This window comes from Chinchilla lanigera, unplaced genomic scaffold (assembly GCF_000276665.1).
Source record: "Chinchilla lanigera isolate Chin_1 unplaced genomic scaffold, ChiLan1.0 scaffold00092, whole genome shotgun sequence".
Taxonomy (NCBI): domain Eukaryota; kingdom Metazoa; phylum Chordata; class Mammalia; order Rodentia; family Chinchillidae; genus Chinchilla; species Chinchilla lanigera.
The window spans coordinates 3,177,586-3,196,569 of record NW_004955493.1 but is presented as its reverse complement, the minus strand read 5'-3'; the positions used below and the strand labels follow the sequence as shown (position 1 = coordinate 3,196,569).

Sequence of the window (18,984 nt, the reverse complement as noted above, 5' to 3'; positions counted from 1 at the left end):
TATAGTACAAAAATGCCACTGTGACACATGATGTCATTTGAATAGAATGAAGCATTAAACTGACCTCCAGAAAATAAAAACCACTAAGACTGTCATTGCAATTATTAAAAGAACTAGGGGAAAAGCCACCAGTTTAAAGTACTGCTTAGTAAACATTTAAACAATACAGAGCAATTTTTAAGACTTCTTTTGGCAACTTTTAACCTAATACAATTACTATTTCCAAGGTCAATTTGGATCATTCTACAGAAAAGTAAAAGGATCATGGTAAGCTCTTTAAAGACAAGCTGGTACAAAAGCTCCTCTGAAAATGTTAGTCTCATGTAAGAGCAAAAATTGAGCATGTTCCTAAATATCTTTTATTTCTATTAAGAAAGAGTTTTCTATTTGCTCAAACAAATAAAATTAATCATTACTAATAAAAGTTAAAAGTGTATTAAAGCTATTCACTAAGAATAACTCAGTTCTTCAAAAATTACAACATAAAATTTTCTACCCACGAAATAACTAGGTCACATTCTACTGTACGTGATGGTGCATTCCTGTAATCCCAGCACTCAGGAGGCTGAGGCAGGAGGATCACTGTGAGCTCAAAGCCAGCCTGAACTACACAGCAAGACCCTGTCTCAAAAATCCTCGAAGAAGTAAGCAAGAGAGCAAACAAGCAAACTAAACTCTGAATGTCTGATGCTTAAAAAGTCCTTAAAGTACAAGTGTTCAAATGATATTTTTAAAGTATCATCCACAGACAAAACCTTCTTAAAAATTTTTATTGCACATTATTTTGTGCTTTTAAGGGCCACAAAATAAGATCCTTGTGGATAGCAGTTAACATGTAGCAAATGAGCATATTTAAATTTTAACTTTATCAGGCAATACATCTTTTTCTGTGTTGTTAGTGTTTCTAGCATACAACTGTACTGTTACTCTAAACTCGCAAATCAGTCACGCTGGCTGCTGAATACAGTCACGTTAAAAATCTAAATCGAAGAAAGAGCAAACACGTCTGCGTGAAACCAGCTCTTCCAGCACGCTGACGAACAGCTGCAGCATCACTACACTAAGGCACAGATTTCCAAAACGCAAACTGCCGAGAACTTCGAAACAGACTAGGAAGTCACCCACACCGAGAGGTCCCGGGGAGAGGCACTTCCCGCCTCTGTTCTCACCCGCAGCCTGCGGTGGAGACCGGGGAAGCAGCGTCGTTTCACGGCCAGCGAAGTGCTCTTGCCAGCTTCCCCTGTATTTGGGCCCAAGAGCGTGAATTCCATCTCCTTACATTCGAAAGGGGAGTTAGAAGAGCAATCTAGCTAGTTAGACGACGGAGAGAGCAGTTTAATGCAGTTAAAATGGATTTGCAGATCAATATAATTTAAAACAGGGCCAAACACTGCACTACTATAGCAGTTATGTCCCTTCTCACTAATAAGCATACTGGATGATTTATAATGTACTTCCCTGTATAACGTATCTATTCTAAAGTACAGGATCTTCTTCCACAATACTCACAATATGACATTTCCAAACCCTTTAATCTATCTGCTGAATCCTGTGCAAACACCACAGATTCAGAAAAGTGGTACAAAGATCTATTTTTCAGGCAAAGGAACACCCTTTAAGAGAGCACTGCTCACTAATCTTTCTCCCATAATACGTAATTCCATATCAGTGATCTATAATTCTCGGTTACAACTGTTGGGAGCAATAGATTCTTCAGCGTCACACTTACTAATCAATCCTTTTTTTCTTTTTCTTTTGTTTTTTGGGGGTGCTGGAGATTGAACCCAGGGTGTCCCACACGCTAGGCAAGTGCTCTCCCACTGACCTACAAAGCCCAGCCCAGAACTTGGGTGCTCATGTCTGAGTAACACTGGAAAAGTTTGGATGATACACAGCAACACCTAGAGCACTCTGGCTTTCATTTGTGACTCAGAAATAAACGAGAAAAATGATAGTACCTAAAAATTCCGGTATACGTTAGTAGCACAGTAACACAAAGTCTAACACGCAGCGCAGGCTGAGGCGGCAGCTCAGCCATGGAGCATGTGCCAGGCCTGCGCAGGCCCTCGGTTCCGTCACAACCCAACACACCGGGAAAGACTTTAATGTGACACGAAGTCCCAACAGGAGCTGTCGTGCAGTATGAAGACAGAAACGCAGGACGGCTAGCTGAAGAAGAATGTCCTCGATATACAAAAGTAAAGTTCAGCTAAATTAAACAGCAAATACTGTAAAATTGTAACATTTAGAAAAATTTTAGAAAAATTTTCTCTAAATTTGGATAAATGGTAGCGTTTTCTTAGCATCAAAATGAGTCAAGAAATTGAAAGTTAAATATGCCATACACTGATATATTTTATTTTTTCAAATGTGTGTTCCAAATTAAAATGCAAACTTTTTGAAAATACACACTCTGGAACAAATGAAAGGGTCTACTCCCTCCCCTCTTATAGCCCCCCCCCCCCAGTTTTCCTAATCTGAGGCAGGCAGGCGCATACCGTTCACGTTTGATGATGGGGGCCTAACTAAGGGACCATTCAACATAATCACTGAAGTGTAGAGCTGGAGTCTAAATGAATAGTGTAACAGTTATTTAATTTTGCTTTCTTTCCCTTTGAAAATGTGTTTGTATACTCTGTATGTATCACCCGTGGAGCCTAGTACTTAGCAAAATTCAGATACTCCTCCCTAGTATCTCCTCCTCAGGGTGATTTCAGACATATGATATAGTCTGTAATATAGGAAACACTTGCACTAAATAGATGAGATGAAATATCAATAAGCTTACTATACAATGAATTTTAACTTGCCAACAAAAAGCTCTGATGTACAAGAACTAAAGGGTCAAACAAGAACAGGCAATTCATAAAAAGAAATAAGTATAAGTGACTGAACATGGTGCTACATTTTACCAATAAATATCCATCAAAGAACAAAATATCATTTTGAACACGAAATATAAGGAGATGCTCTATCCTTCTCTGGTGTAGGACACGCCCTTGCACCTGGGCAGACACAACCTACTGAGATAAACCTGGTTTGAGTTCTACTGCAATGGGGAGAGAAAGTGAATCATCTGGTTTAGGAGTGGGCGGGGAACCCTGACGTCACCCAAGAAACGGCTAGCACACGGCTTCGAAGAGCTGACAGGCTGCCAGAATGTCACAAAACCACAGTGACAGGAATAAAACTTACTACATACCAACTAGAGGCTGAGCAGTGTGTCCATTATTGAGTGACCACCACGATTCCATAAATTTGAAACATTCCCATTTTACAGACAAGGCAACTAAGGCTCAGAAGAATGCTGCTCATGCCCTAAATAGCACAGCTAAAATTCAACATGAAAACTGACCCTCAAATTTCTTTATTTGTATATATTCAGTTTTACCTTAATTTTGAAAGTATAAACAAACACTCCAAAAACTGGAGATTGGTTAATCATGGATTAACCACTTCAAAAGTTACTTTATACTAAAACATGAATGTATGCTGAGTTAACATTAATGGAAAAACAGCACAACAAAATACAACCAAGGTCCGTGTTCATTTCATATTGTGCTAACTCTAATGTGTAGCCTCAGCCCAAAGCACTACGCTCTGAAACCTGCAAATTATAAACATTTCTACAGCCTATATGCGTGTTACTACCCTGCAGGCCCATGACATGTTCTACATAGAATCTTATTCCCACAACACTTAGGTAGACTGAGTTATCGCTTTTAGACAGATACGCTGCGTTTAAAGGTTAAGGAACTTAAATGAGAATTACAAAGGTAAGAGTCCATCCCAAGTATTTAACCCAGAGGCCTGACCCTCCACCCATGACATTGTGTCTGTGCTAAAATTCTAGCAGCATCTTTAGCATCTTCTGTCTTCCTGCCTCTGGCCTCAAGCTGCTCTCTCTATGAGCACTACTTCACCAGTGTTTTTCTTACGACTACTGACTGCACTGAGAAAAAGCTCTGCCTGCAACGTGAGAGACCGAAGAATCAAAAGAATTTAGAAGTACAAACTAAACGCAAGCTCGTCAGGGTATAAACTGTATTTTCCTAGTCTGGAGAACTTGTACCTGGCTACAACTGACAGCGGCACTCTTCCTAATCCAGTCTTAAATCTTACAAAGACTTAAACCAGGATAATCTTGTCTTCTTTGAAATGGAAGCAAATTATTATCAAGATAAATCTTAGTACTGAGGATAAAACTCTTGGGTAGTCCCACAAATTTCCAACAACTACTGCTAATTTTCCTTAATCCCTGATCCTAGTTATTAACAACAGATCACTGCTAACTACACGAATTTCTGCCTTCCTCACACCTACTTCCTGTCTCCTTTGTCCTGATCAGTCTCATCAAAGATAACAAGTACAAAACCTTTCACACCTACCAATTATAATAATTCAGTAGTATAAGTAACATCTACATTTGCTGGAAATGAAATGAAAGTACTTCCCTTTCTCAATAAGAAGAAAGGAAATGGTGACTTTGATATATCTAAAAATAATTTTATTGACTAATTCCCATTACCGGAGAAGGCTATCTTTTTCTATTAGTACAGGGCTACACATTTTATTCCTTACATAGCTCGAAGACATCTTCCAGAGGAAGAAAAACATCTGCCACTGATAAATTCTTGATTAGTTAATAATCTGTTTTCACTTCAAAATTCTTAGCACATATCTGATCTGTCTTTAACTTATAAAGCCTAAGTCAATCTATCAGCCAGCCAGCCAGCCGAAACGCTGTCATGGCCCATTAGGAGTCATAACATGCTCTAATATTACTTGATACCAGCCACAACTCCTACTATGCAGACGGTGGGCAGAAACACTGACCTGAAACCCAGCAGACGCTCCCCGCCAACGCGACACGAACGGGGCAGGGCGTGCTTCCCAGAACACCCGCCGTCAGGGGCGGCCAGAGCCTCTTAGCAAATCACCTTCAGCTGCGGGGGACATCTGTAGTTTACCTTAATGGCCCCCAAGGTAACTTTCTATTTCTGCCACTATTTTACACGACTGAAGCCTGACTGAACCAGAACCTATCTGGATCTCCGTTTTCACCTCTGGAAATCTGTGCAGTACAGTAATCCTTGTCAAGCCACAAGAAGTGCCTGAGATTCACTGTGGTAGGTTTCATCAATGAGAACAGTGTCTCAACAAGTTAAAAATAGAATGACCATATGACCCAGCAATCCCTCATCCGCAAATAAACCCAGAAGAAACGGAATCAGCACCTCGTAGGAGCGTCTACGCCCTCGTGTTCACGGACTGCAGTGTTGTTCAGGACAGCCCTGGGAAAGCCTGTGTCTGCTGACAGGTGAACGGGTAAACTTTAAGGATGAAATATGTATTTATATACATATACTCTGCCATCAAAAATAAATGAAATACGTATTCACCACTGAAAGATCTTGCCATTTCCAAGGACACAAATGAAGGTTAAAGACATGCAATAAACCTGGTAAAAGAAATTAAAATGCTGCATGGTCTCGTTCACAAGGAGAAGATGTAGAACTGCGGGGAGGGGTGGAGACAAGGGAGAGGGTGGGAGGCAGGAAGGAGACGGTGGGAGGCAGGAAGGAGAGCAAGGAGGGGGAGAGGGACAGCGGAGGAGGAGCGAGAGGTCCGACCAGGGGCAGCGATGAGGAGGAGGGGGAGCTGCGGATGCAAGGGTCCAAAGCTGCAGTCACCCAAGTCTGGAGAGGGACCTTACAGTGTGAGACCGACAGTGAACAACTACTATGTCATGCAAATCTGCAGGGCAGATTTTAACTTCTTTTGCCATTAAAAACACAGATCATTATGTGGGATGGTGCATATGTCAATGTGCTTGACTCTAATATTCATTTCACTGTGTATATGTGCATTTAAAACACCACGACCACCACTGTGAGGGCCAAACCCGGCTCTTTCGCCTGCAGTTCATAACCTCCGAACTGATCCCTGTGGGCCCCAAACCACAACCACACACAGATACATACATGGCACAAAACTCAAACGCTGTCTTTTTGTGAATCAAAAAGGTGTGAGCAACGATACTCCCAGAAGGAAGGCTGACGTGAACTGAGAAACTGGCGAGACATGATGCACTCCACACGTCCAGCCTAACACGCTCAGAGCCGCGGGAAATCGAAAACCAGGAAGACCCCGAGAGCACTCATAACTGATGTAAGGATACCAAAGAATGGTTTACGTTTGGAAGGGATATAACAGCAGGTGCTCAAAGATCACGCTGGGGGAAAATATCCACCCATCAGTTGATAATCTAACACAGAAGTTCTCATACTTAAGATATATCGTAAAACCCTAAGAAGCGGGAAAGGGAGAGATGAGCGGCAGTTGGAGGGATTCATCCACAGATGAGCCCCAAAGCCGAGCCGGGGTGCACACCTGTAACAACACCCTCGGGGGCTGAGAAAGAAGAACCTTGAGTTCAAGGCCAGCCTGGGCTACGCAGTGACATCCTGTCTTAAAAAAAAAAAAAAAAATGAACTCTGAGCGGGTTCAACGCACTAAATGGCATGGTGAAGACATCTTTGTTTGAGAAACTGGATCAAAAAGAAAACAAAGAGTGAAAGAGATTAAGAACACTCTAAAAGAAGAAAGTCGTGGAGAGAACCAGGTCGGTTAGAGCATGGGAAGTCGAGATTTTAAGGCCCTTGAGAGCCACCATGTTTGGTCTTAAAGCAAGAACAACTAGAAAAAAATACTCCAAAAAAAAAAAACAAAAAACAACAAAAAAAAACTCCAATATAGGTAAGCAGAGTGAGGAAGTGGAATTTCTTGAAGAGTAACTTGGTCATGTCCTCCACACACTCAACATCCCCGTAACCGACTTCAACATGGTGTCAAAGCCACAACCTCGCCTCCAAGGCCTCTTCTGACCTCCCCAGCTGCCAATCCTTTCAATTATACCCCGCACCTTTCTCGTCACTTTTTACACTGAACACCAAGAGTTCAGTGCACACCTCTACTACTTTCTTTTCTTCTCTCACCTCGCTTCTACTGGAGGCACTACAAACTACTGACAGAGCTGGGCGTGGCGGCGCACACCTGTAATCCCAGCACTCAGGAGGCTGAGGCGGGAGGACTGCTGGGAGTTCAAGGCCACAGTGGGCTACAAAGTGAGTTCAAGGCTGGCCTGAACTGCCCCGTAAAACCCTGTCTCAGAAAACAGAGAAACTACTGACAAAGATGTTCCTAAATATAGGTCCATGGCAGTAGGAACACCTCAGGCTCACCGCTCCCCGAGTAGCACGGAGCCCTCTGGGCCCCACCCCTCCAGGGCTAGTCACCAGCTCCTGCCAATGCTCCTCTGCCGGACAAGGACCTGTGCGCACACGTCCTCCACCCAGCGCGCTCTTCTTCTCTGGCTTTGACGAAGGGCCCACGTCTTTCAGTCGGTCCCTCCACAGGCAGCGGCTCGCCCTTCAGGGCCGAGCGATCCAGCGTTTGGAACACCCGCGAAGACAGAGCACGGAGCAATGTTTTCTCTCTAAGTTCTGTCTCTTGACTTCTCCGAGATAACCCATACGATTTCTCATGTAAAAATTCAAGAAATTTCAATCTTCAGCATAAATGGGCTGACAGCTCTTTAAAAAAGAAAACGCCCAAAACATCGCACGATGCTGCTCCTCTGCTCTCCTCAGCAGCTCCTAACTGCCTACGGACGTCCAAGCTTCTTGACGGGTGCACATACATGTGTAAATATGCGGCACACAGAAGCCCCCTTCCACCTAACCTCTCTCGTTATGCTCAACTTGTCCCATCTGCTAATGGGAGTTTAATGGTCTAGGAATGATCCAACTGCCCTTAATACCACATTAATTTTTTCTCCATGGCGTGAATTATACTGATTCCTTTGCCATTTCATTTTTTACTTAACCATTTCATCTTTCAATCATAATCTCAAGATCTTCCTTTACCCGTGTTAGGTTCAGCGTCACCCTCCTGCGCTCCTGGACAGATCACATTATATAATACGTGTGGGTATGTCCTCTCACTGTCACCCTTTCTCCAGTAAAATAGAAGCTACATTTGTTCCTGCTGACTCTTAAGCGACTGCACCAAATAAATGCTACCTCACTTACACTGACCTCAAATAAAGGCAGGCAGTATTTTGAGTGCATATACCAACAAAACACAGAGATCGTACTTCTAAAATAGCTAAAACTCAAAATTTAGAATACTGAAGCCCAACGAGTTCAGCCTCAGTGAGCCTTACACCTTCCATTACCAGGCAGTGAACTCCAGAGGTGAAGGACTGAGACCAGGATTCCAGAGAAGCTAGGCTTGTCTCTCTCCCTGAGGTACACTGCTCGGAAGGTACGGGTGCTGTCTGAGCCGGTGCGATGAGCATGAGCTTAGCAAGCTACTTTCTAAATGGTAACGGAGATGGGTGTCGCTCTCATGCCTTCCGGAAAAAGTAGGAGACAACAGCACAACTAACAGAGAACAAGCGGTGAGAAAAAGCAGGCAGAGCCCCAAGGGATAAAGCAAGACCCTGCAAGTGACCCCATCCAAGAAGGCTTCAATGGAAGACCGAAAGAGATGCCAGCGCCCGAAGACTCAAAGCAAGAGAGCACGCCAGGAAGTGGGGTTCGCCCGAGGCAGCTCGCGTGGTGGGACATTTACAAGTGGTCATACACACCACAATAACCATAAACCCCAAGGACGCCACCCAAGAAGTCTGTTCCCACCCCACAGCAGCTCTTCTCTCCTGTTCTGTTTTTTTTTTTTTTTTTTGGTTTTTCTCTGGTACCGGGAATTGAACTCACAACCTTGCGCTTGCCAGGCAGGCGCTGTGCCGCTGAGCTAAATCCCCAGCCCCTTCTCTCCCGTTCTGGAGGTGAATAAAAATGCATATAAACAACCTTGATTTAATGAAAAAATAATAATAAAGAGCTTTAAACAACGTACCTTTGATTTTTTGTTCAGTGGCCTAAAATAAAAACAAACAAACAAAAAACAATGTAAATATGAAACTGAAATAAATGGGCTGTTATGATAAAATGCTCATATATTACTATTATATACGACATACATTTTTATTAAATAACTTGTCATTTAGATGAAGTGCACAGGAAAAGATCTGCAAGAGTGCACGTTCTTCCCACAGACGTGCCCCATCATCCCCGATACTACGTTTATTCATTTTAGGAACCGTCTGTTTCCTTAGACGTACAATACAGAGGACACTGACCATAGAACTTTTAAAGGAGGGCTGCACTTTTCCATCGCTCAGTTTAAAAACCATTTTTATGTAACTGTCACTTACATGTAATGAATCTGAAGAACTTTCATGTTTTAGTGGCTTCAAAGTCATTACTAATTATAAAAGATGAATTATATTTTTGTAAGAAAAGCTGTATCTCATCCCCTTGGCCACACGGGCAATAAACTTAACTTTTGGAGGTTAGACTGCTAGTACGGTTAAATGTGGTTAAACTGGTAACGCCTGCGCTGTCTCTTCTGACACATGTGACATCCGACAGCTCACTAAAGCCGCCGTGATCCAAAGCTGAACCGACAGAACCCTGCCGTCCTGCTTCGCCTAGAGCCTGCTTTCACTCACGGCTCCTCAGTCCTTAGCTGAGGGGAGGGCCCGGGAGACAGGACGACTGTCCGGGTGACGGACTCGATCCTCCCTCGAAAGGGCTCGAGAAGCACCCGGACAGAGGCCCTTCGTGGAGACCACGAAAGGGGAGACCTGAAAGTAACAGAGCTGAGCCTGGGCACACTGACCGGGAAGGTGGAATATCAGTAACTGAATAATAACTCATCCGGGCTGAAGACAGAGCTCGCCACGGGCGAGACAACTCATTTTGCTTAGTCATACTAAATTAAGTTACCACAACCCTGTTTTAATTATATCATTATAGATGTAGATGATAAAAACTACAGTAATTACCCTCACTGAAATCACACCCAATATTCACCTTCCCTTCAGGGCTGATCCAAGCACTGAAGCGCTTTATCAAGTTTTAGGGCCTCAGTGGTACAAAAGTGATGGAGGCCTGTCTGTTCTCTAGGATTAAAATTAAAAGGGAAAAACTGATGGCAGGACAATGTCAGAAGACCAGGCAACCAGCCTGACAATATTTATTCCTATGGGAAATCATTCAAAAAAATCTGGTAACAGCCAAGTCTTTGTTAGAGCTTAGTAGAGAACACTTAAGTATTACAAGTGTCAGGCCAAACAACAAGTAATTTTCTAAAGCCAAAAAATGAGTACAGAACTTATTTTGCATGTTGAAAGCCTTTCTGAAACAACCTCTCTGAATCTTGTTTAAAGGATACTGAATTAGAAGACACAGAAACAAAACGAGACTATTAAAACCCAGTGTTGCTCTCCGAGGTCCTACAACCTAAAGGATGTGTCCGAGCAGCTCCTCGCGGAAAGCCTGAGTCTCGTTCTGTACTCTGTAATGTGCAGAGCGGGGCACTGAGGGGATACCCCGAGGTGTCTACTTGCAGGACTCATCTAATATATAATACAGTTAAGCAATGTACGAGACAAAAACTAAAAACTCTTAACTTATTAGGAAGAAATGGAACTGACAGAGTTCTCGTGTTTAAAATAGGTCTCTGTGGGTCGGTCTGTGGAACTCCAATTATTAAATGAGAATTTTCCAAGTGGGCACAGTGAGTTCGACAGTAAGTGTACACCCCCACAACAGCGGCCGCTAGCCCCGGCGGCTACTGCTCACTGCACTGACTAGCATAAACCAAGATATGCAAAATCAAACAGTATTTCTAATATCTATTGTTTTAAAAGAGGAAATCTCATTGCAACCTCTCATTAATATTAATCATCATCAATAACATTACTGAAATAGTAATGCTCTGGCTCTACTGGGTTTCATAAAGTATTTAAAATTCAATTGTTTGTTTTTATCTTTAAACAGTCTTGCCATAAAAACCCTCTGGGTCTCAGTTTCCTAACCCTCAAACGGACAAACTAAGTGTCCTGTTTACCTTTCACGGCTATTTTTAGAAACAGTATGAAAGATCTTTTTTGGAAAAGAGAACTATAATATTTATATGTGAGGTATCATTGTAGATTCTCCTACACAAGAGGATTAAAAGGTCCTGGCAAATCAAGAAAACTGATTTCCACTTTTAGTATTTTTTCCTTGAAAGATCTGAGCTGTGATTCCAAATCATCAGGACAACTGCCGCATTTCATTAGCAAAGGCAGGCTCTGCCCTGCCTGCGCGCTTCCAGAGTCCCTCGGCACGTTCCAGCGGTTCAGGAGTCAGGTCAGACTGCCTGTCTTTGAGTCCCGGTTCTGCCACTTAAGGCTGTGTGGCACTGATCAAACTAGTTAGCTTCTCTAATGCTTACTTTCCTTATCTACAAAAGGCAAAAACAGCCACCTGGGGGCTGTGCCGCGCAGAGATTTAACTCCCGGAAGAACGCGGTAGGTGCTTTCCGCCGGCTGTGCCACCCGTCTGCCTGTACCTTGGCTCCCCGCTCGCTCGCCTTTGGAAACGAGCTGACTCTACTCAGGTCAGTCCCCGGCCCTTGCTTCCCTACGGTTCAGCGAGGAGCAGTGAGCCTAGAACTCAGGCCTGCTAATTTTTTTTAAAAATAAAAGATGAAGACCACGGCAGGACTAGGGGCACGACTGTAACCTAACACCTAACTGCCCGCAGGGTGCCAGCTCCCTTCAGCCTGGTTATGTGGCCCCACGGTGACTAGGAAAATGTACTCATCGACGGCCCAGCACATCTCCCAGAAGGAAGTCAGAAGCTGTCTACAACCTAGGTCTCACTTAAACTTTAATGTAGTATGTTTTAATCAATAAAGCCTGTAAAATTCCCTCCAGCTCTGGACACAGTAACAACAAAAAACCACCAATGCGGAAACATTCTCCGACACCAAAAGATCCCAATTTGTACCCTTGCTTCCTCCAGCCCTCAACTATTAGCTGCTTTCCAAGAACTACAATTATGTGCTTCAAGTAGAGGTTACCCTAAATTATCCCTCTATAATTAACCTATTTCTCAACCTCCTTTTTCCTCATTACAGTTTCCTTAAGACCCGTCCAGAAAGGGCTTCTACAAGCAGGACCTGGGGAGAAAGCCATGGTAATCTCCTGGCACCACTATCGCCCTTTTAATCAGGGAAACTGCATTTCCATGTTCTAGCAAATTACTTTGTATGCCTAAGAATCAAGAGATAGCAAAACAGCCTGATTCTCTGAAAGAATGGTACATACAGAAATTAGGAAAAGGTTTTTCAAGCATAAAAAATTAAAAACAAAGCCATCCAGGCATTAATCTCTTTATTAATTAGAGATGTACTAGGACTGAAGTACAATTTTTTTAAAAAATCACCTAATTTTGTATAAAATTTCTTTTAAAACCACTTAAGTTTGTATTTAAATAATGGGCAAAATGAGTAAAGCTATTAAGAGTTAAAATACTGTGGTGAGTTTTTTGGTGTGTAATTATATAAGAAGTTATGCTTTCCATCTTTTTAACTTAAAATAGAAAACAACAAATGGTACAAATTTAAATTTCTTTGAAAGTCCAGGTGGGTACTAGAGACAGTTAAAGCTACGTATTTTCTGTATTCACGGCAGAAGGACTTACTTTATGCCCTACTATGAAAATTACCACAATGTATCATTAAAGTTCGCCTTTAATGGCGAAACGTAAACCGGAAGTATAAGACAGTGTTCTGCAACAAAAGGTGAAGTCACGGCAGGCTTCTGACAAAGCCCCGCCAGAGTAATCGAAGATGTCGATTTCACTGCTGGTTCCATCACCACACTGGAACCACGATTAGCCACTTAATTCACTGACGCTGAGGTCACCTCAGACTGAAAACAAGTACATCCCAACAGGTAACTTCTGAAGTCGTTTTCGGACATGGAAGTACGCATAGGTTTACGTAAAATAGGCAGGCTGTTCTCACGGTCGTAAGTTTATGTCGACAGGCCGCCCCGCTGGCTGTGTAGACGTCTGTCACCTGCCTGGATAGACCTGGAAAACACGACCTCTAGGAGGCGTGTCGTGAAACTCCTGTGACTCACTATCTTTCACACGGACTGTCAGTGTGCCGATTTGGGAAATGTGTGCAGAGCTATCTCATAACAGTTCATGGAAATACCAGCTGTCTTCGCTTCACCAACAGGTCGCACCAAATTCAGTCGTAAGCTGACTTTCTGAAATTCGGAGAATAGTCTTATTTACAGTGGCAGTGTAGAATATTAAGCCTGACATTTACTAGACGTATTAAAACTCTTCGTCATACTGTGTTCCGTGGATAGATACCACTATGTGTCCGCAGGATACACAGAAATACCCTGTCAATCCTGAAGATCTGGTAGGAGAAAAAACTCATCTCCAAACTCAGCTGTTCCCAGTAAGACACGGCAGGGATGACAGACTGTGCTAAGGCTGAGGTGGGGTGCAGGGCGAAGAGTGAGGGGCTGTCTCACCTCAGACTCCATGTGAGCCCCAAAAGCACAACGATCACATTCCCTTGCTAGGGGTGACTCCATGCTGGGCACACTTAAGAAACCGCTTCTACTGAGTTGGTGAATGAGAAACTTGGCTATGAAAGAATGTAAAAATGAGCTTGTAATAATCACATCCATTATCTGTATTACAAATTTAAAAATTATAGTATACTCACAAAAATACAGTATTTAAAGAAATGATCCTAGTCACTCAGGCCTCTCTTAGCCATTCCACATGCACTGTACCGCACTCTGAACTGGCAGCTGAACCCTGAGCTCCTTGGGTGGCAGGACAACGGGAGCCTAATATAAACACTACCAAGACCCATGGAGTCAAGCTACTCATTTTGCATAAAGCACACCCGGGCATTCTCTGGGAGGAACTCTTACGCATCTCAGGAGCTCCTGTCATTGGGTAAACGATCTTCATGCCACAGAACAAGAGTTTGATAAGCCTGCCCTTAACTTCAGACTTAGAGATACACAACTTGTTCACAAATCCTAAGTGAAGACAGACCAGACTGGAGGACAGTCCTACACAAGCAAGTCGCTGCAGAGGCCCGAGGCATCAGGCCACACGGGACACCCACCATGACAAGTGCGCAGGCATCCCCTCCCGGCGACCCACGAGCATGGCCAAAAGGCGTGAGCAGGGTCACCTGTTATCTGGTCTTTACTTAGCTCCCGAAGCGCCGTTACTCCGCCCTCTCCCACCCTTGCTGACGACGCCCTGAACTCCGCACAGCTGTAACTGAACCTGCTCATCGCCCCCTGTATTTCCTGCCTTGGTTAACTGCTCCCAGCATGAACGCAGTCACGCACGCATCCACCTAGGGTACTCCCTCTTAACGCCCTGGAAGCAGACGCTGTGGACTACTGCGTTGCTTTGGCCGCTATTTCACCGGGTGGCACCTACCGCTTCCAGCCCACATTTAACAGCAGGCTTTATGCTGCTCTCCTGAAATCTGTTCAGGGCCCTCCCCGAAGAGCCGACGCTTCGGAAACATCTACAGCTACCACCAGCTCTTGCGTGTGTCTTACCTCCTGCCACTCCTGCTGGCGGTGGCCCAGGCCAACCCACGCTTTACCACAGCAGGCCGCAGGCGCTCGCTTCTGAGTTCCCTCTGCCCGTGGTCCTTTGCTGTTCCTCTCCTCATCACCCGAACGACTTCTAGTCCAAGAAAACGCCCTGTCCCTGGCCCCACCTCAGACAGCTACGCACCTCTCTCTGCCTCAACGGTTCCCCACAAATGCCTCACCGACCACCTCGGTGCCCTGCCTGTTCTTCCTTGTCACAGGGGTGGCGCTGCGGCCTACATCCAGGCCCGGCACACTGCTCAGCACGAAAGAGGCACATTGAAAGGAGAGTAGTAATTTTTCATTAAAACGGAGAAATGAAACAGTAATTTCATTTTAGAGTATTTCAAGGTCTTTGAAACCTTGATATAGGAGGAGATAACTGTGAAGATTAGTTAGCTATCAACATCCTTTAGTTTTAAAAACTTGTGAGGAATTTTATGAGGACAGTCTTTCATTGTTGCCTTAACATATACCGTTTTGGCTACAGTGTTTCCCTACTGGTTAGTGTTCTCATATGTTTATTGTCTCAGATTTATTTTAAAGTACTGTACCTTAACATACACTGCCAATTTAAAAAAATCAGCCTAGGAACCACATGAAAAGGGAAGAGGAAAATAACATTTTACTTTCTAGTGTATTACGATTTCCTCAAATGCTATATTCCTGTGTTACTTTTTTTCCTATTGCACTCACGTCCTATGATATTTTGCTTGCAAAATGTAAGGAAACTAAGGCCCAGAGAGGCTGAATAAAATTTAAGGTCACACTGTTCTGTGTGCTCTGTGGGAAAATGAGGCTTCAAAGCCTCTCTGTGTGGCTACAAATTCCATGCTCTTCCCACTTATGTAACTGTGAAATACCTAGGAACAGCTGTGTGAAACTTAAAGAACTAGCTAATGTACTTACCTTGGAAAAACCATCAGCAAGATTAAATAATTATGCTTTAAACTGTACACATTCAGCAAGCCATTTCATATGCATATGCAAGTACATCAAATTTTAAAATGAATCTCCACTAAAGTTAAATCATTAAATCAAATGCTTTAAACATCAGAGAACATTTTCTTTTTTTGTCTGTTCCAATCACTTAACACAAAGGTTACCATATACTACCTTCTTTTGAGCAGCTTCCTTCTTTTTCTTGTCGTCTTTTTTCTTTTTCTTTTCTTCCATCAACTGTTCTTCTTCTTGCACTAAATCCCTGAACCACACAGTAGCAATTAACTTTCCCAAAATGTATTAAGAAATAAAAATCATGTTGTACACAGATGCATTTTCACTTATGAGAAGACAAACTTTTATCTTCCACTAAAATAAAACAATCTGCACTAAATGTAATTATATAGCCCAATATAGTACAATCCACTTTTCTTTAATTAATAGAATTTTCCACAAGTACAAGAGCTTTCTCTTACTGTTGTAGCAGGAAGACAACCTAAAATTAGCAGATTTTACACTGGGAAACAAGCAGTTCTCTCCAGTTCTAAAATGTAAACAGTATCAGGTAGGCTGGTATTATCTTGAAACTTTCTCATTAGAGGACACTCCAATTATTAATTAGGAGCTAAGGGCATTGCCTGGGACCTTCCCATAATCCTCCCCTGCACAAGGGCCTGGGGGTACCATTTGTTGGCTTTCCTTGTTCCAAACAGCTTTGTAAATTTTAGGGTACAAGTTACTCATGAACAGGTGACATGTACTTCGGTATTACAACAATTTCATACTCTACAGACATTTCACACTATTCTATCAATTCTGAGGAAATAAACAATAATCTATCCTTGACACAAATTTAAATTTATGAAATCTCAAACGCTCCAAGTTGTCAATAAAACCTCTGCCTTAGAATTTCAAAATGTGTCTCCTTCCCCTGCTGTCTCTGCCTAAATTTAGGGAGAAAGTCATCATCACATTCACAGCTCATGAATAAGCAGGAGCGGAGAAAGCCACACCCCGATAACCACGGACGTCTGTAAATGGACGCGGCGGTCAGCCGCTCTGTGGAGCTCCAGAGCAGTCCCAAGATGAGAACAGGGAGAGCAGAGTAGGAGCGGGCGGGAAGACTGCCCAGGGACATCACGGGCCGGCCTACTGCCTCTCTGCACAGGCAGCAGCCAGCTGCCTCCCCTCCCCACAGCGCCGGGAACGGACCCCAGGGCCTTGCACATGCTAGGCAGCGCTCCACGACTGAGCTACACCCCAGTTCTACGTGGGAAGTGCTCTTAAATTCAGCCGAAAACCAAAGAAATACTCCCTCGAGAAACTAACCCTTCCCCAGTGGCTCTGGTGAGCTCAGAAGGAAGTCTCCGTTACTGAAGGGCTCGCTCTCCCCCGCACCACGCTGCAGCAAAGCCCACCCCGCGCACCACCCACATCCCGCACACCACGCACACCCCGCACACCACGCACACCCACGCGAGGCCCGGATTACCCCTCACGCCGGCCGCTCCCCCCAGACCTCACAGAAACAGCCCGGACAGGGCCGGGCATATAGCTCAGCGGCATAAGCGTTTGCCTGGCAAGCCTGAGGTCATGAGTTTGATTTCCGGTACCAAAAAAAAGAAACAGCCCGGACAGGCCAGCCGCTCCATGCTCCACATCTGACCAGGATCGCCTGCCTGCAAGCCACGCTCACCCGGCCCTTCTCTTTGCCCCCCTTTCCCATAGAACCCCGAGGGTTCTGTCGGCCCTGAAAAACGGATCCTGAACTTCTCCGTGCTTCTAGCACGGCCGTGCTGATTAAAGGCCCTTCCCTGTCCTTCACCCCGTCCAGCTCCTTGCTTTACAGGGTGAGTGGCTGCGCTGGGTCTGCTGGGACCTTTGGAATTGGGGTTTTTGCCCCCAAACTCCAGTAATGGTAGGAGTTTCCCAGGTAACGTAAGAAGAAAGAAACTCACTCCACCGACCTGTGCTACACACCCTGAGTCTAGAATCTGAAACTTCGTTCGTAAGAACAACAAGCAAAGAAGTTATTTCGAGGGCAGGGGATATAGCTCAGCGGTACAAGCGCCTGGCCTGGCAAGCGCAAGGTCCCGAGTTCGATTTCCAGTACAAAACAAAAGCTATTTCACTGGACACTTGAAATAATCACAAACACGAAGTATTTAACTGCGCCCTAAGGAAGCTTCTCAGAGGGAGCATTACAGATAAACAGCGGGCAGACCGGGTGAGGGGACAGGGACACGAACCAGACATTTGGGAGACAGAAAACCACGAAGCCAGAACGCACGGGGCAGCAGGGGTGAAGCCGGGGCTGCAATGAAGACGACGAGGAGTACGCGGGAAGCTAGAGGGGGCACTGCAGCGAACGCGACACAGCTCAGCCGCTGCGCCGCCGCGGGGCGCCCAGGAGGCGCGGGCAGTGAACCGGCTGAGCGGCGGGCACCGCTGTAACGGCGAGCGGGCCGAGGCACACGGCCGCTGAGCTCAGTGCGACGTTGGAAGCAGCGCAGGTGGCGTGCTGTATTTCACCGCCATCGCGCTGTGAGTGGGTCTGCGCGGGCTCACGGAGGAGCGGCACAAATCCATGCCCCCCGCACCGGGCCTCCCTTCTGCCTTCTGCGGGAGGGCCGGGAAGTACGCTGGCTCACTGCGCTCCCGGGGAAGCCAGGCCTGAAGGAGGCTTGGGCACATGAGAGGGGCGGGGTCAGGCACAACAAAGGCAACGGGTGACACTACCGCCAAGTCTCCAGGCCTGGGCGCGGGAAGCCAAGAGCAAAAGCTAACGGCTGGGTCTAATTCACTCCTCACACTCGGCCTCCATCTCGTCAGGTGGAAACGGGGGTAGGTGACCGTGTATGTCCCCTTCGTGGTATTTTTGTAAGAACCACAGCAGGACGCTTACTTAGCACCGCTCCTAAGAGCCGCGTCAGGAAGGCACCCACGCGGCCTGCCTCCGGCCAGGCCCGCTCGTCGTGACCGCACACGTGCTCTGACTGCTGGGGCCCCCGCGACTGTGCTCCCCGAGGCTTCGCGTCTGGCCTTCCCCTCCTCGGTCAGACTTTATTTCACAGGCTTCTGTTGAGGTTCCCGTGTGTTTTACAAGATGGAAACATTCTCCTCGGTACTTAGAAGCTGTGCCCGCCTCCTCTGAAGACAGGGCTACCACAACACCTGATACTCCAAGCACAGGAAAAAAATTTTCAATTTTTTGATTCTATACCATCATCACATCTACTAACCGCACTTCCTTTGATTCCCTATTTATTTAAGAAAACTAAACTGGGGGGAGGCAGCGGGGAATATACAGAATCTGCCAAAAAATGTACGGAAGCAGTTGAGGAAAAGAAAAACAGTATGATGTTGCTCAACAGATGGTGTTGCTCTTGTAGGGGAGAGCCCAGAGGAAGTTATGTGTTACAGAAAGCCCACTGCACTGCCGGCCCGAGAGAAGAAACAAAACGCACGGCAGCGGTCTCAACGGCCAGGGT

General features: G+C 45.0%; 1 protein-coding gene across 8 annotated transcripts in view; it reads right to left on the bottom strand.

The window, feature by feature from the left end:
• Nucleotides 1–18,984, bottom strand: part of Tnrc6a (trinucleotide repeat containing 6A) — a 186,634-nt gene that overhangs the window by 47,099 nt on the left and 120,551 nt on the right. For 7 of the 8 annotated variants that reach the window (XM_005405109.2, XM_005405110.2, XM_013504801.1 and 4 more), the window contains 2 exons: nucleotides 15,668–15,755; nucleotides 8,923–8,944 (listed from right to left, as the gene is read on the bottom strand). In XM_005405109.2, the coding sequence (XP_005405166.1) occupies nucleotides 8,923–8,944; nucleotides 15,668–15,755 (110 nt within the window). Of the gene's footprint in view, nucleotides 1–8,922; nucleotides 8,945–13,453; nucleotides 13,636–15,667; nucleotides 15,756–18,984 lie in introns of those variants that run through there. The other variant, XM_013504798.1, reaches the window with a different exon arrangement.